This window comes from Branchiostoma floridae, chromosome 11 (genome assembly GCF_000003815.2).
Source record: "Branchiostoma floridae strain S238N-H82 chromosome 11, Bfl_VNyyK, whole genome shotgun sequence".
Lineage (NCBI taxonomy): Eukaryota > Metazoa > Chordata > Leptocardii > Amphioxiformes > Branchiostomatidae > Branchiostoma > Branchiostoma floridae.
In genome coordinates, this window is record NC_049989.1 from 7461615 (window position 1) to 7478626 (window position 17012).

A 17012-nucleotide genomic window follows, 5' to 3' on the forward strand; every position below is an offset into this window, starting at 1 on the left:
AAAGTCGTGAGCCAGCGGTTACCACGGAGGATGATACTCAGGCTAGTATGATCATTGATCAGGGAGGATTATTCTCCTTGGTATGATGTTGAGTCAAGAAAATAGACTCACTGCATGAAAAAAACTTAAAGTTTGCTCTTCTGTAAATCCTCAAAACTTAAAAAATACTTGTCAAAATATGAAACACACATTTCAACACTGGTCTGACCAGAGTTTTGTTGATTGTATGTTACTCCACAGTCCACCAGTATAGCTACTCACTGAAGGTCTCTGGATGTAGTCAGGGTGCATCATGAGCTGGATGATGTTCCTGAGCTCGTGGGACAGTCCTGCAGTGAAGGCTGCTGGGATCATACCCTGTCTGAGTTGCTGCCATCCCACACCATTCCGGGGTAACTCCAGGTCACAGGCCGCTTCCAGAATAGTCACTCCAAGGCTGAAAAAGGAATTGTACGTTCAAGTTCAATATTCTGAGTCTATAATTATACATGTACTAGAATAGTCCAGAAATACTTACCATGATACTTATACTTTGAGGTTACCCCTCCAAATAGCCCCCAACCCAAGGGGCAACGTAGGGGAATTTACTAAATGCTATTTTAAATGCTAATTTACTATATTACTATTATGGTCAAGTTGAATGAATTCAATGAAGTCTTTTAAAATGAAATGAGATGTGAATGTGTATTTGTAGTACATGGTTCTTATTATGTTGTGGCAAGAAAATTTACAAACAACTGTTAAACATGGGTACTTTACTAGATAGGAATGCCCTTTGTTATCCAATTGTGTCCTATGTACCAAATCCTAGTGTTAAAAAGGTTGATTGACACCATGGCACCACCTTAACGAGTAGATAATAGCTGAGAAAACATGATTTCATGAGTATGTTATTATTTCATGATTGCTACCCTGACTCACACAGATGTGATAATTGGGGAAATGGTGGGCCTGATTTGTCAATGCACCTTTTGCTTCAATCACTGAATACAATGACTGTCTGTGTGATTGCTTTGTTATGTCTTGTCTATTGTTCGTGGTACATCTGGAACCAGAACCTATTTTAACAATGACAACTTCCTTTGTTATCTCTGCAGTCTCAGTCAATTAGTCAACATACTCAAGATAAAGTTGTATAAGCAAATGTGTCTTTTCCATGATGTAGATATAAAGCAAAGTTTTGGGTATTAACGCCCTAAGAGTAAGTGACTAAGCATCACAACAAACCATACTATCCGTATCACCTTAAAAAATTATACTAAAACCCATCATTTCAGATATGTTGTTTTTTTGCAGACATTATCACAGATCATTTATACTAACTGTAGACTAACCTGAAGACATCAGCATGTGGTCCAAAATGTCCCTCCAACAGCTCAGGTGCGATGTACTTGGGGTCACCTTCCTGAGCATCACAAACATCTTCCTTATCCACCTCCACAACAAGTCCAAAGTCTCCAATCTTACACACGCCATCATTGGACACAAAGATGTTGTCCGGTTTGATATCCAGGTGAATCAGCCTATGATCGTGCAGGTGTTTCAGTCCGGACAGTAAATCCACCAGGAAATTCCAGACAGTTTCTTCGGGTATATCATGTTGCTGTTCTAAATACTGTTCTAAGCTGCATTGGCATAGCTCTGTCTGGATGTAGAGATGTTGTCTTTCCTCCCAAGCCTTGTAGAACTGCACACAGTTTGGATGCCTTCGCAGCTTCTCCAGTCTGTAAGCTTCTCCTATCTTTCTCTTGCGGTCGTATTCTCCTCGGAATCTTTCCCTGGATCGCTTCACAGCGTAAAGTTTCCCATCTTCCTTGCTCCTAACTTTGAATACTTCGCCAAAGGACCCCTCCCCAAGTTTGTCCACAATTCCAAAACACTGGTCGAAGAAAAGTTCCTTACTGCCTGCGTCGTAGTGGGGGCTTGAAATCAAGCTATCGGGACCCCTAAACGACACACTCTGGGGTCTTTGGAAAGCTAACTTACTGTTGATAAAAACCCGACTGACCGGGGGAACGCTCTTGGCCGGCGGGCGCGGAGGTTGGGAGTCCCGAGGAGTGTTGCCGTTCGCAAGCCGGTACTTCTTCTGGGAGAACGGGCCCTCCTCGGAGAAAAAGTGCGGCACGGGTCGCGGTGTTCCTGGGTTAGCCATAGTCAAATATTTCCATACTTGTTGTAAACGTTGAAAATGGGACTAAAATGACGAAACATGAAGAAATGTGGCAATTTCAGACGACACTTCGAAAATACTTCCGCGCCATCTTGGATGAGGTAATCTCTCGTCATCGAAAAGCGCGCCAACCAACTCTCAGGGGATTTCTAAATCTCGCGAGAACAAACTTCTCTTGTCTATTGTATTTGACAAATGGTGCCTGAATGCGTAAAAAAATTACAAATGTACAAAGAAAAGCCCGTTTATTTTTCTGAATATTACTCGTTTTACAACTCTAAAAAATTAAAAAGTGTTCATGAACTTATTACTAAACTGATATTTTCATTCGGTCTGTAGTATTTTTCAGGACGAACAATTTTTTTTTAGAAGACAGCCTCGGTCATTCAGAAGCCCAACCTGTTGCTGATGCAAAGGTGAAAGTATGTGGAAGTGAAACTCATACGTGGATTTCTGGACATCAAATCGACGTAAAATGCCATTCTAGTACCAGCTAACGTTGCCCATGGTCTGTAGAAACGTGGTAGAAGGATGGAACACCTGAGCACACTGTGGAGTGCCGTGGACAAGCCCGACCTTGTGTGGTTAGGGGTGGGCACTGCCTGCACCTCCTTGTTTGCCTATCTATGGGGGAGGGGCAGGAGAACAAGGGACACCATAAAGGTGACTTAACACTGTACTTATCGTTTTCAAGGTTCCTTAGGCCATTTCAATACCTCTATATTGGTATACTTTAGGCTACATATATGTTCACCTGTCAGGTAGTCATCTGAAAAGAGATCAACTGTCTGGTCAACTGTCTGACTGGTTCAAAAGTTGATTTTCTGTAATTACTAACGTTATCCTTGATTATGAACCAATAACAGGCAATAACCATGTGAAGGGAGAAATTATGTAAATATGACAAACACTGCCAAATCTATGCTTTTCTCAAAGCACCTGCTTGAAATATCTGCTTGGATCTTAAATTTTTCAACCTTCTCCATCAGCATGCCATGTTCATCGATGCCAACATCCATGACGTTGTGGCTGGCACACCCAACCAGACCATCCCGTATGCAGTGATAGAAGGTTTGGTGGAACCTGTGGGGAAGCCTCTGCAGAGCCAGCTGGGTGTGGAGGGGGTTATACAGGAGCTGCTGATGGAGGAACACAGGAGGGTGTGGAACAAAGTGTCCAGGATATGGTAAGCACTGTAGTGGTAAGACATGATTGGAAATGCCTATGTCCCAAATTAATTTGTCTATAACGCTAGGTCACCTTTATCCGCCGGTAACCTATATTCGGTTTGTTTAAAAACAGTATATTAAGGAATATCAATTCGACGGATGGTAGTTTCAAACTGCAGATATTGCAACTTGAAACCACCGTCCGTCGACTTGATATTCCTAAATATCCTGTTTTTCAGACAACCGATAAAGGTTACCGGCGGATAAAGGTGAACTAGCGTTATATGCTGAAGTCAACTTTCTGTCAAGGCCAAATCTTAAACTTGTTTGTTGAGGTAAGATATATATAGCCTGAGTACCATCCTCCGTAGTGACTGCTGGCTCACGACTTTCGCTTGCTAACCACGGAGTTAGCAAGCGAAAGTCGTGAGCCAGCGGTCACTACAGAGGATGGTACTCAGGCTAACATATATATGCACAAAAATAACAGCAATCAATTCATAACTTTCTTTATTTGATCAAGCTCTAGACATGTATAGGTTTGTATGTGTATCATTGATTTTTCAAAACTAAATGAAGAACATATCTCTGTCCCACCCAGGTACGACACATCCAGGACTATAAGGAGGGTAACCAATCGTATTCCCTTCTCCCTCGCTTGCAAAGGGGGAAAGGTCAGGGTTCTGGAGCCCACCCAGGCAGCCATGTTGTCTCTGGATGTCATCTACGACAAGTTCGAACCTGAGGATTCCACCATGGGGAAGAGGGTAGTTGATTGGATGAGTGGCGAGGCTATTAAGGGGTACCAGGAGACAGAGAAGATGCTGAAGGTTGGCACGCAGCTGTTTGGTTACGGTGAGCTCTCTTTGGAAGAAGGGCAGGTCGTGCTGAGGAACCCAAGCAACAACGCCTCGTACTTCATCACCAATCTGTCGCCTTCAGAACTGGCTAAGCAGTACCAGACCAAGGTAACCATGCTGAAGGCCTTCACCATTCTGTTTGGGGTGGGGACGCTGATCGCCCTGTGTGCCTTTGCAGCCAAGTGGTACAGGAGATACAGAGAGAACCAGGAGTTCTTTGCACAGACGGAGCAGGTCAGGGCAGCACGGAGGCGCCCGGATGGCGAGCCGCCGGAGGAGTTAGACGAGGAGCACGCTTGTGTCGTGTGCCAAGCCAACGCACGCGAGGTCATCATCCTCGACTGCGGACACATCTGCTGCTGTGCTGACTGTGCAGACATGCTGCAGCCTAGAAAGTGCCCCATATGCCGGCGCCACATTGCACGGATTCTTCCTGTGTACAATCCGTAGAAATATTTTATCATAAAAAATTATAGATTTGATATGGAAGTATCTGAACAACGCATTATCCTATTGATTGAAGACTCCAGTTTGTTTAAATTAAAGAACCACATTGACCTTTTATGGTATGGTATTGATGCAGGCTCAAAATGACGCTTACTTATACAGTATAGTATCAGGTACCTGATAATTCTGCTGCTGTCTTAGTTTTAACATAGTCATGGTAGTTGCCCCATGTAGGAAATTGTTGCAGAATAGACATACGTGTATGACTTGAACCCCCTTCATTGAATACGTAGCCTTTGCAATTTGCACATATATGAATTGAAACCACTTCTGCTATTTATGTAAGCAAACAGTATGTTGAACTTAGTATGGTGTTGTCTTTGGGATGCTCTTATATACTTACATAAAGTATCTTGTTAAAGATAATGCATGGATATCATATTGTATAAAAATAAAAGTATTACATTGACTGAATAAGAAACCAATAATTTTTGCTGTATTCTTTAAGTGTTTCCATATATCATATTAAAAGAAATACACAGAGCTGTACAAGCTTGTTTACCAATTGTTGGTCAGACAGACACAGGGCACGAATGTGGTATTTCTTCACATCCCCCAGCTGTTAATGGGAAATAGCCTTTATTCTATCTCTAAAGAAATGAGACCCACTGTTTGAGTCTTTCGAGTTCCTGGACAGGAACAAACTACACCCCTGACATGCCCCAATATTGTGCCCATGGGAAAGGCACTTACTCATTCTACTCAGTTAAAGATGAGTATCTAGCTTCCTTTAGTAACATTGCCCCTCATATAGGACAGTCTTAAATGTGGTTTAGTGAAGAACCACATTTGGAACACGAAAAAGAACACACCACACTTATCGAAAAGAGTAAGGGTCCTTCCAAGTGTAAGTAGATCTGCCAAGATATGCATCATTGCTAACGTTATACCTTCTTGTACTAAACCTGGTGTGTTAAACCATAAGGTGTTACCAGGTATGCAATACAGACAAAGGGAAATGTTTTTTGCAAAGAGAATTTCTCTCTTTTCGCGATAGGCAACATATGTCGTTGCTATCAAATGCCACAAATTTCAATACCAAGCCAACATTTGCTCCATCCACTTTCCCACACACAACTTCACGCACCCCTCAAAAGGAAATGGTTTATTCCAAGTTACAGCTGTAAGGGTCAAAGGTAAATATTTCATCAGCGTCTGAGTTCGGAGCCGGCAGACCTTGTCAGTCTTCCTGTAAAGCTGTGTTTTTCGCAATCTCTGGGCTATCAGGTAAGAACATACTGTCAGCTATCGTGGTAACAGTCTTTTGTTTAATACGAACTTGGAGTGTTGAGTTGAAGTGGTCGTAAAATATGTGTTGAAAGATAAATTGGCGGCCGGCCATGCCATGACCTCGCACTTACGATCATGTCAGCACTTTCCATTTGGCTCACGCACGAGTTCCAACCGCAATCACAGTCGACATGCAGTCCAGCTAATAAATGAGAATTTTGTCCTCCACAGGTAATCCTGTCGCGACGCTCTTTGCTTCCCTGGCATGTAAAATCACATTTTGATGTGTGGGCGTACGTTACATTATCATAACGTTGACGTCTGTGCTGGACTGATATTGTTTGCTAATGCAAATAGATTGTAACTTTGGCGACTACAAATGTGAAGGAATTATTGATCCAAGTTTCCAATTATTGCTCACTCATGCATTGCTAATTGGGAATGCCAGGGTTTATACTTATAGTGTCTACAGGTGGCTATTAGTACTAGTATCACCCATGTTTGTAATCAGGAAACTAGAGTGGGATTGGCTAAGTTATTACAAGGAGGTTATAGATAACCTCTTTGGTTATTATAACGTCTGAATGTGCACGGTTTCTTGCAGTATTTACTAAAGTGGTAATATATTTCACAATTTGGTGAGCAGATTGAATTGATATATTGTTAACCAGTAGACAATTAGTAAATGCTGTCTGATGCTAACATTCAGCCTAACATTAAAATGTGACACTGATACTCATTGCAAAAGCACTATTAAGCTCAACCTCGCTAACTTGCATCACCATCCATGATTCAGTCCATCATGTCGAGCCATCCACCCAAGCTGCGTTTCATCACGTACCTGTGTCCCAGCATCCCTGTGGAGTACTTTGAGACCATCATTTACTACCTGGGAGACAAGCTGGGATGTGACGTGTCCCTTCTGTACGAGTCGCGGTTCTCCGGACCTCCCGCCGACTCTCCAGACCCTTTCAGTCTCAATGAAGTGGATATAGGTAGGTGTCCAAACTATTTCCCTTGACTTGATAATCGAAATGTGTACAGATGTGTGTATATATCTTTATAATTCAACCGTATACTAGTAATCTAATCTCCAAGCAGATTTTAAGGTGGCAAAATGGTTATGTCATGCAAGACAGCCACTGGGGAAAGGCCCATTGCTCAGGAGAGATTGAGAAATGTTGTGATTTTCATCTGCATTGAGATAAAGTTTTTCCCTGAACACAAGATGTGGTGTTGCAGAGTTAATGTAAAGTTTTCTTGAATTGACTGGTGTAGCCTTTTGCAGGCTTTATGTGCAGTTCGCCCTTCCTAAAGCTGCTGGAGAGCAAGGCTAACGTGTGTGAGCTGCTCCCTGCGGCTCCTCTCGCCATGCACCCAAAGAACAGTGGGAACAGACCTGTCTACTTCTCTGATGTCGTTGTTCACAAAGACAATGTGTGAGTATAACATTATATTCATTTGTATCATACATACCCACATACATGTACATACATAGTCATACTCTATGTATATACTATGTGTACACATATCACCTATAGCTAATTCAACCTTAAGATGCACAAAATTCCACATGTACATGTATCTAACATATGGTACTAGTATGTGTGAGACATTGATACATGTACATGTAGTTCTGAAAGCTACCTTTGGTTTGAAATTTTACACTTTGTATAGGCCCATCCAACCTAATGCTAAGATGACAAATTGATTTGATTCATATACCATAGTTTTAATGGTAATTTCAAATTACAGTGTAAAGTATCCAGAATTCAAGAACCTCCGGGGAGCACGATGGGCTTATAACGAACCCACATCGCTCTCCGGCTGTCTGTCTACACTGAGCACGCTCAAGAAGATGGGAGAAAACGCCAACTTTTTTGGCCACTCAGTGCAGTCAGGTTAGTACAAGTGCTTGATGGTAACTTCTTGTTTCCTGAAAACTGTTGTGGAATGAAACGTTTCTTGATTTGATCTGGATGTACTGAATGCTTTAACTCTGCTCAACAATCTCAGAAAGGTTTCAGATATAGCATACCAATAATGTTACTGTATGTATTACTGTCTGTTGGAACAACCAAAAGTAATTTTGAGTCTGATCTTAAGTTTATTGATGAACTTCTAAGCCTAATTGTTTGTGTAGCTCACTAAAAAAAAACATAAATTTGAAATCATCAGAAAAAGGCAGTAGATCATTTGGCATAGTCTTGGCAACGACTTAACATTAGGGTTTTTTCCACTTAATTTTGTCACCTAAAGTTTAACCCCATGTGTTTTATGTCCAGGGAGTCACTTGAAGTCCTTGCAGATGGTGTTGAACCACACAGTGGACGGAGCAGCCATAGACTCCTTCTCACTCATGATGCAGAAGGCTCAGAATCTAGATTTGGAGAAAAACATCCAAGTGATAGAGTCCTGGGGACCATACCCTATACAGCCTCTGGTCTTCAGATCAGGGTTAGATGGTAGGAAGAACCATTTTTCAAATTTTGTTGGTAAAGTAAGGTCTCGTCTCATGCAGCTACATCTGCAAGTGGGGATTATGCTTATTGGCCTACCTGATTTAAATACCATGAATACACTTGATTTAATTTCACTGACAAGTTTGATATTAAGAATAAGCATTAAAAGGGACTTATTCACAGTCTAGAAAAGAATAATTTGATGTTTTGAGAACTCAACAAAACACCAACTATTTTAGCTTATGATACACGTATTGCTGTCTAGTACCTAGTCGACATAATTTTCCCCTCTTTAGCTTTTTTAAAGTATTGCATCACAGCTTTTCTAAAGCATTGTTTTGGTTCTTCAACAGTTGAGCTGAAACAGAAGGTAACCCAAACCTTGCTTGAAGCACATACCGATCCTGAGATGAGAGCAAAACTGGGACAGTTCGGCATCACCAAGTTTGTACCTATCAACATGTCACTGTTCGACAGGGAAACCCAGCTGCAGGAGGATGTGAAAGGGTTAACTAGTAGACCAGCTTACTACTAAACTAAGTGCCGGTCACTTTATGGGGTTTACTGGAAAGTTGTCAGTAGCACTTGTGTGTTTGGTATTTGGGTCCACTAAATGTAAAATAATGAGATTATGCTGTGGCCTTCCAGCAGGAAAACCCTTCCTGATTGCTTATAGAAAAGATTTGTAATCCTCTGTATATAGGAGAGTTGGAAATTAATATAACTGCTATGTTCTTCATTCAGTTTGTGCATTTTTTCTATGTCATTCAAAAGTTCTAAAAGTACAGACATAGTGGTAGCAAATTCATCTTAGCAGCACTGCCACTTATAACATATTTACAAAGACATGTGAATGAATAATATCAGTTTGTTCTCTTAGATGAGAACAAACTGATATTCTGATCTTAATAACTTCATAAAAAATAGCCACTGAAATTTTGACATAGTCACTGACTTATGTTGGCTATGAAGCTCTATATAGTACACTAAATCAGCAGGTTTGATAATACTCAAGATTGTCCAGATGTAGCCTGGCCTTATAGTTGCCACCAACTAGGAGGGGAGGAAGTTATTAACCCCAGCCAGTGAGAGATGTGTAAACACAGGCTTGTCTAGATGTGAAAGCTGAGATTCGGGATTATCCCAATTCTCAGCATTGTTCAAGACACCTGCAGCTTCAGTGCTTATTATTGTATGGTCAGAAAAATTATATCTAATCGCATGGCTCCATTCAAGTGCATGGCAGAGTTGCAATAAAGATGAATGCTTATTATAATGTTTTAATCCTTCTTGAGTGTTGCTAAATGATTTGTGTGTTTGATACGCCAAGTGATGCTTTCCTCTTAACTGTTACAAATATATAAAAGTATTTCTAAATTATCATACTGAACTTTCGGTTCTTTTGTTGATATTATATTGGATGGTGTTATTCATATTTTCTTGCTGGTTTATAATTTTTTGCTGGATTGTTTACTGTATTTATTTAAAAAGTCGGAGGTAGGACAGATTGGACAAGAAAACCTAAACTTTCAACATTTAGGGGGTCCCTGGTAGCGCAAAGTTGAAAGTTTGAAGAAAAATGATAAACATACCGTCCAAATTAGGCACATACAGCTACTAGAATTTGAGGTCCATGGTTAATTTGAGAACGGAGAGGCAGTGAAATTTTGTGTGGCCATCAATTTGAAAATTTTTTTTCAAATTGGAAAAAATAGGGTCAGGAAATCCGAGAAACAACAAATAAAATTGTGTGGCCCTAAAAAGTATCTTTAGGGCCACACAAAAGTCTTCGTAAATATGTACTTTGGATATTAACATTCCATAAATTAAGAGTCCGAAATTGATGAAAGACGCCAGAATGACATATAGCTTTTATTGAAAACCAATATATAGTCATCAAGGTATAAAAGAAAATAATTTGTTCTTTTCTATAATTTACAAGTTATCAGATAGACTTGAGTGTGTAACTCTGTACATGACAGTGAGTGTGTAACTTTGTTTCATGGTTACTGAAACATGTGGATTTTGCATTAATTTTTATGTACACATGTACTATGTACAATAAGATTTAATGTGACAACATTTCAACATTGATATCCACAGGCAATAATCTAAATGTAGCTTCCAATCAGTAACATGATATGATGGACAGCTGACAAAACAGCAGAGTGATATTTAGAAATGCCTGTAGGTCCAATGGTGTGGTAGGGATAAAGTATTTCTTCTGGTAAGTTATATAATCAGTACAGATCCCGCAAGAACGAAAAATCAACTGTGCTGTTAGCAAGAACCAAGGAGGTTCAAAACCTCCTTGCAGGAACTTAACCAAAGCATGAGCATACATGAAATCCTGTAAATATACAACCACAAGAATTTCAATTTTGAGAATATTTCTCAACACTGAGCTACAATTGTAAGACATAGCACACAAATCATTCACACCACAACTCCAAATGTATTTGAGCAGCGAGTGCAAGGAGCCTCTGTAGAAATGGGCCACTCCAAGCTGATGAGAAAATATTGGTCAGTTCTCGTAATGCTTAGTTGTAACCTTATTACATGTTTTATTGTTACAGTTGTGACAATCAGGTTTGCCACAGTAACTACATGTAAGCTTGTCACCATCTGTCATCGGTCACCCTGTCATTTTCTGACCACCCTGGGGCAATCCTAAGTCTGGAGTCTGACTGTCCATCTGTGCTCCTGCCCGACTCCAGTGTAACACGCTGCCGGCTTGTTCTGGCTTGCGTCTCCATGGCGATGACCTTGATGGCCTGCTGTGCCTCCCTGCAGCAGTTGTGCACGTCGTTGACTACCGAGTCCTGGATGTGCTGCATCATGTCCCGCACGTCCTGCAGACGCTTCAGGGTCTGTAACAGACACGTCACATTGTCAGAGTGTCTGCTGACATGTTGATGTCCTACTTGTATTCCAGTGTTAGCACAAGAAGAGTGCCTAAAAAACTATGAGATGCAGCTTACACTTGACCAGGACACCATTTGTACTGTACTGGCACTTGTTGCATGCCACATTGAAAAGAAATATGAAACAATCAACACTACTGTTAAGAAATTTCATTGCGTTTACTAAGAATGAGGAGCTTTTATCCTTGCCAAGATCCAATATATTTACACTAATTTCCTTTAGTGCTTCAATGCTCATCATTGGTAAAGAATTAAGAACAGCTGAAAGACAAGAAAACATGAAAATATGGCAATGAAAACATGGCAGGGGTTACCTGATATTTGGAGATAGTAATGAATAACATCCACTTTATGTGAATGCAATAGCTGTCATACAAAAACTACTGGGCAGATTTTCCCATCCAAAACCCTGCTGGTTGGACATTTCCTGGGATATCTCAGGGTTGGAGGTCACAGTATACCATAGGCAGAATACAACCAGGTACATGTATAATGTGGCTAGGTGTAATATATTCTGACCCATTAAGCCATCTTGTGACTTACCTCCCCATCTATCAGCAGAAACAGCTCCTTAGTGATGGGGTCCCTCTCTGTGATGATCTGTAGTTTGGACTGTACCATCTCTTCCAACGAACGGGGTGCCATGGCTGCTGCACTCTTCAGTAAAATGCTCACCTTCTGCCGATATGCATTCGCCATCTTCCCCAACAGGATTGTGTTGAGAGGACTCTGAGGAAAAGGGTGGTAACATTTAGTTTTGATATTTTGACCATATAATAACCACATATTACACACAGTTTTTATAAAAAAATTAATTAAACGTTGTTGTATACAAATTGTATATGAACAGGCAATACCACACTGCTGCCCAGTACTGCCACCCTGTAGCGCTGATAGACAATCCAAGGCACGCCAGCAGTCCAACCCACCCAACCCTTTCATTCAACCCTGGTACTGCCGCCCGGTACTGCTGCCCAAAAAACAGTCTTTGCATAAGGTCCCATACCCTTTTTAAGGCTGTAGGGGCAGTGGGCTGTTATCATTATGCCTAGGGCATGGTATTGGGAGGCGGAGCTCAACTCTCTTCTCCTACAGCCTTTTACCTCCCCAACCAAAGTCAGGTACCCATTTTTACAACTGGGTGAGGAAAGTTGAATGTGTATAGTGCCTTTCCCAACAACACGAGATTGTTAGCATGACAAGATTTGAACCCAGGACCCCAGCTGCCTTATGGGCCAAACACCCTGCAGTTGTGCCACACCACCCCAGTTTTACATAATGATCTCAGCTGTGTCCTGACCTCATCGTCCTCCGGCTGGGTGAGTTTGATGAGTTGATTGCCGACCAGGATGTCGTGTTCCCCCAGCATCCGGCCGGTCCGCTCCAGCTCATACAGCACCAGCTCCTGCATGTTCATGTTCAGGGTGTTCAGGTACTCCACTGTGGCTGCCGGGCTGTGCTGCATCCTCCAACAGTCAGGCAGGTACGACATGTGCTGAGGAAAATAAACAAATAAACAACAGCTGTGATGTTCATGTTCAGGGTGTTCAGGTACTCCACTGTGGCTGCCGGGCTAAGCTGCATCCTCCAACAGTCAGGCAGGTACGACATGTGCTGAGGTAAATAAACAAAAAGAAAACAGCTGTGAAAACTATCTATGCAAGATGTACATTAGACAATTAAGCAATAGACAATATACTGTTAGACTAAATATGTTATCATCCAAAGCTCCTCATCCATTCATGCTGTTAATCATTACTTAGCAAGTATCACACACCCCTTCTTTTAGCTATGTTGGTTAGTTAATCACTGAACAGTACTGTAAATTATGACAGGGTTGCAGTCGTTAAATTTTCACAGTTTTCACCATAACATCTTAACCGTGAACGTTAAGCCACCATAAAAAATCATCTTTCTCTCTTCTGCCAGCCTAATCCTTTCTTTCAACCATGAACTAAAATTACTGCAAACACTCCATCTTCTCCCTACCATGAGATTTAACCCTAGCAAAATTAGAGGCATTACAGTAATCCCACCTGGTGCATGAGAGCCCTTGAGGTCAACCACCTGTACACAGACAGCAGGTCATTCCTCTCCAGGTAATACCTGTGCAATAGATGAGCAGAAAGGTGTGAATTGGAGGGTCACAACTTCCATCTTTCAATAGCATACTATATATACATAGTGACCAGTTGCCACTGATGGTTTGTCAAGGTCAAGGACTTAAATACACAACTAATAGAGGAATAGAAGTATCTGTTTTGAACTGACCCAAGACCATACGGTAGTTAATATATGTACTGCATACTTAACATACACATATTTGCTGCATAGAAAGACAATTTCTTACTTTATGAGGTGGTCTACATGCATGCATGCTGCTCGAAGGTTTGGCCCTGTAAAAGGGTCCTGATTGTCTTCAGGACCTCCATACACAAAGTGGAATCTTGCCTGAAAATAGAGATGACATCTTTCTTACCAAAAATCTCTGTTATTTTGCAATCTGTACCTAACGTGTCTGGGATTCATAATATCAAGGAAGGTTCATCACACTCAATCAACATGTTACTGTCTATAAATGTGGAGATAGATAGAGTTATACATGCAGTACCTTTTCTCTGACCAGGAAAATGTTCTGGTACAGGGATGCTGTGTTGTAGGGAAAGAATCTTTGAACCCTGAAGAAAACACAGTAGAATGAACACATTAAGAAATAGAAACAATTGAATAAACTCTTGCTCATCAGAAATATAAATGTGGAAGATCCCATTAATGTTGTGGCTTACATCATATCTCAATGACATATTTGTACTGTGCAAGGTCACTGGTATGGTGAAACACTATGCACCAAGGTGCTTGGACCCCAGTTGAAAGTTGCCATAAATTGTCCCTGTGGATCCTTGTAAAACTGTTGCAACAAGAAAGAGCACACTGTAATTGTTACAAAAAGGGAAAACAACTTCCAAACAAATTATCCTGAAAAGAGCTTTGTTTCCCTGTTATATCAAAATATAAGGAACCCTGGACAATGTTACCCCTAAACTAAATTGTAGACTTTGTGGTGACATGCATACTTACTGGTCTTCATCATCCTCCACATAGTGCAGTAGGAAGTGCTTCTCTACAGGCACATATCTCCATCCCTTCTCCTGCACAACAAACACCTGGGGAAACAATCATTTTAAAAAGAGTCAACTTAAAATAACCCTGTGGAGGATTTGCATTCACAAAGATCTTTAGTCTTGCAGGGGATTAGTCACAATTAAGACTGACTTCATACAAAGAAGATCTGGATGTACAATTTTATTAGTTGCCTCTGCACAAAGAGTGTAGTCGGAAATGTGACTAATTCTATATCCCCCCCTCATCTCTGTTCTATTCAAAAAGAGTCCATTGACATGTGAGCAAGACAGCTGAGGAGTTAATATAACGTTGGTCGGATAAAAGTCTTTAAGGCTGTTAAATGATAAGAATCTTATTGTTCAGAATCTGATGCTATCCGTAATTACTATAAGTACCTTGACAAAAGCAGGTTCCTGGCACTGTAGTGTCCTCTCCAGCTCTGCCATGAACGCGTTCTTCCTCTGTATGACAGCATGGATGGACCATCTCTCTCCACTGTCACCCAAAAATACACCATACACCAGGATTGTTCCCGTCCTGTACAGGTCTATCAGGTGGTCATATACTATTGGAGAGGGAGGAAAATGCAATGAAAATATCAATGGCTAGACAGCAGATTCTTAAAAACATTCAGCTCTTAACTTACATTTACATAACTCAGTCATTCTGATGTTTGTATTGCCATTTTCCTTTTTTTGCCACTTTATTTACTATTACATTTGCATTGTGTAGATATTACATGTATAAAGACATCTTTTCATATTCTTAGCAAAGTAAGATAAAGAAAAGAAAACCAACAATTGAACAGAACAATTAACCAACCAATGGAAAGGTAGGCCTGCAAGGCCTCCCCACTACAGCCCTTGGGCCCCTTGATGTAAGTGTGTTCATGCAGCTCCAACTTCAACAGGTAGGGGGCCATTCTTCCATACAGACCACTAGCTCCTGCGATAGCCAAGGCCTGAAATATCTACAGAGTCAAGCATATCTTTAGAACATACAAATTTATAGAAGCGTTTGATGAAAAATTTTTCAGATAAACTTAGCATTTTACAAACTTGGTAATGATGTCAACAAAACTTCAGCTGTGAGCACTAAAATGAATGTGTCTGTGAGTGAACAACAGTTTAAGGTAGTACTAGTTCCCAAGGTAGAATTGTTATGATATTTGCTCAGCAGCTCTTGTTTCGACACTAAAAAAACTTTGTACCTTGAAACTCCCCCTCCTCTTTGGTGCCTCCTGGTTAACAAGCATGTCAGCGAGGTTGGACACCAGGCGGAAGTGCCCGATGTCTAGGATCATCAGGGCGCTGACATGTCCGTACGCCTCGGTTCCCGGGATGTGGTAGATGTAGTTGTCAGGGTCAATCATTCTTTCCGACCTGTGGACAAGTTTCTGCACCAACTTTTCCGGATTTTCTGTCCATAGCTCCATCCTGAAAGGCAAGAAAAATCTTATGTAAGTACCATCAACTGTCATGATTCAACAGTGTGCAATTGTACTGCCAGTATGCAACATTGAAAAAATATTGTTATAGAGACCTTCTCAACATTGTCTTGAACACCTAGATATCTGAAATGTATATAACTATATACCTCAGGATTTCTAATGCTGCATTGTTACATCTCTTTAAATCACTTTAAAAATCAGAAATTTTTTTCTCATGTTGTGATATTATGGCATCTTATGTCCGTTCTTACTTGAGAGAAGACTGTCTCATGGCAGTGACAAAGCGTGGGTAAGGGTTTGGTGGAAGGTAGGCTCCACACAACAGTTCCACCAGAAAGTCATGCCAGGTCTCATCCAGCTTTGTGTCCACCATGTACTGCAGGGAAGGGAGACAATAAATGTGTCAAAGGGTTTCTACAACGCACCGTTATTCATACTGAAAAGGGTTGTCCCCAGTGCTCATCCCATTTCAATTCAAACAGCCCAATCCATTTGATGATTTCAGCACCAAGGACAGGTCTGTTGTGCTTGGTGCTGAAACCACCATTATTTATACTGAAAGGGGCTGCCCCTGGCATTGATCCCATTTCAATTCAAACAGCCCAATCCATTTGATAGTTTAAGCACCAAGGACAGGTCTGTTGTTCTTGGTGCTGAAACCACTGTTATTTATACTGAAAAAGGTTGCTTCTAGCGCTGATCACATTTCAATTACTAGTAAGACAGCCCAATCCATTTGAAGGTTTTCAGCACCAAGGACAGGTCTGTTGTGTTTGTTTGTAGGCAGTACAAAGCAGGGCTGTCTCCATTATGAATTTTTTTCTGTCCCATTCAGGGTTCTAGCAAGTGCATTTTAGCCAGTAGTGGGCCACTACGCTAAAATTTGTGACCACTACGCTAAAATAAGGGCCACTACGCTCATTTTTAACTAGTGTAGTGGTGCTTTGCTATCATTTGCTTGTTCAACAATGTTTAATCAATATCTAAGCAATGAAAAATGATGATATGCCATTCAAAACTGACTGTGATGTTAACAGAGTACCAATTTTTAACTCTACATTATCAAAATCTCACCATGGAGGGGCCCAAGACCCCCCCTCCACACCAATCTCCTGAT

General features: G+C 41.0%; 4 protein-coding genes across 5 annotated transcripts in view; 2 read left to right on the top strand and 2 right to left on the bottom strand.

The window, feature by feature from the left end:
- Positions 1-2315, bottom strand: part of LOC118425497 (membrane-associated tyrosine- and threonine-specific cdc2-inhibitory kinase-like) — a 4783-nt gene extending 2468 nt beyond the window's left edge. Inside the window, exons 1-2 of one of the 2 annotated variants that reach the window (XM_035834361.1) lie at positions 1335-2315; positions 262-436 (exon numbers count right to left, since the gene is read on the bottom strand). In XM_035834361.1, coding sequence (XP_035690254.1) covers positions 262-436; positions 1335-2152 — 993 coding nt within the window. In that variant the 5' untranslated portion in view covers positions 2153-2315. The remainder of the gene's footprint in view (positions 1-261; positions 437-1334) is intronic. The other variant, XM_035834360.1, reaches the window with a different exon arrangement.
- A 221-nt stretch (positions 2316-2536) lies between these two features.
- On the top strand, positions 2537-5162 carry LOC118425498 (mitochondrial ubiquitin ligase activator of nfkb 1-A-like). Its single transcript, XM_035834362.1, has 3 exons — positions 2537-2833; positions 3160-3356; positions 3941-5162. The coding sequence occupies exons 1-3, from the start codon at positions 2702-2704 to the stop codon at positions 4647-4649; spliced, it is 1038 nt and encodes a 345-aa protein (XP_035690255.1). The 5' UTR covers positions 2537-2701; the 3' UTR covers positions 4650-5162.
- Positions 5163-5795: 633 nt separating this feature from the next.
- On the top strand, positions 5796-9783 carry LOC118425499. The gene is made up of 6 exons (XM_035834363.1): positions 5796-5933; positions 6733-6931; positions 7225-7375; positions 7692-7837; positions 8222-8401; positions 8752-9783. The coding sequence occupies exons 2-6, from the start codon at positions 6739-6741 to the stop codon at positions 8931-8933; spliced, it is 852 nt and encodes a 283-aa protein (XP_035690256.1). The 5' UTR covers positions 5796-5933; positions 6733-6738; the 3' UTR covers positions 8934-9783.
- Positions 9784-10288: 505 nt separating this feature from the next.
- LOC118425496 overlaps positions 10289-17012 on the bottom strand; it is a gene marked incomplete in the record, with an annotated part of 15351 nt that continues 8627 nt past the window's right edge. Inside the window, 11 exon segments of the mRNA XM_035834358.1 lie at positions 10289-11268; positions 11866-12051; positions 12623-12817; positions 13359-13428; positions 13673-13773; positions 13934-14000; positions 14401-14486; positions 14841-15010; positions 15268-15415; positions 15656-15881; positions 16147-16271. Coding sequence (XP_035690251.1) covers positions 11017-11268; positions 11866-12051; positions 12623-12817; positions 13359-13428; positions 13673-13773; positions 13934-14000; positions 14401-14486; positions 14841-15010; positions 15268-15415; positions 15656-15881; positions 16147-16271 — 1626 coding nt within the window.

Bases quoted from the DNA above. Each gene is read 5' to 3' on its own strand.
- LOC118425498 (XM_035834362.1), top strand. From the start codon at position 2,702: ATGGAACACCTGAGCACACTGTGGAGTGCCGTGGACAAGCCCGACCTT. The intron at 2,834-3,159 runs GTGACTTAACAC...CTTCTCCATCAG, and splicing joins GAACAAGGGACACCATAAAG to CATGCCATGTTCATCGATGC. The intron at 3,357-3,940 runs GTAAGCACTGTA...TGTCCCACCCAG, and splicing joins AACAAAGTGTCCAGGATATG to GTACGACACATCCAGGACTA.
- LOC118425499 (XM_035834363.1), top strand. From the start codon at position 6,739: ATGTCGAGCCATCCACCCAAGCTGCGTTTCATCACGTACCTGTGTCCC. The intron at 6,932-7,224 runs GTAGGTGTCCAA...AGCCTTTTGCAG, and splicing joins TCTCAATGAAGTGGATATAG to GCTTTATGTGCAGTTCGCCC. The intron at 7,376-7,691 runs GTGAGTATAACA...TTCAAATTACAG, and splicing joins GTTGTTCACAAAGACAATGT to TGTAAAGTATCCAGAATTCA.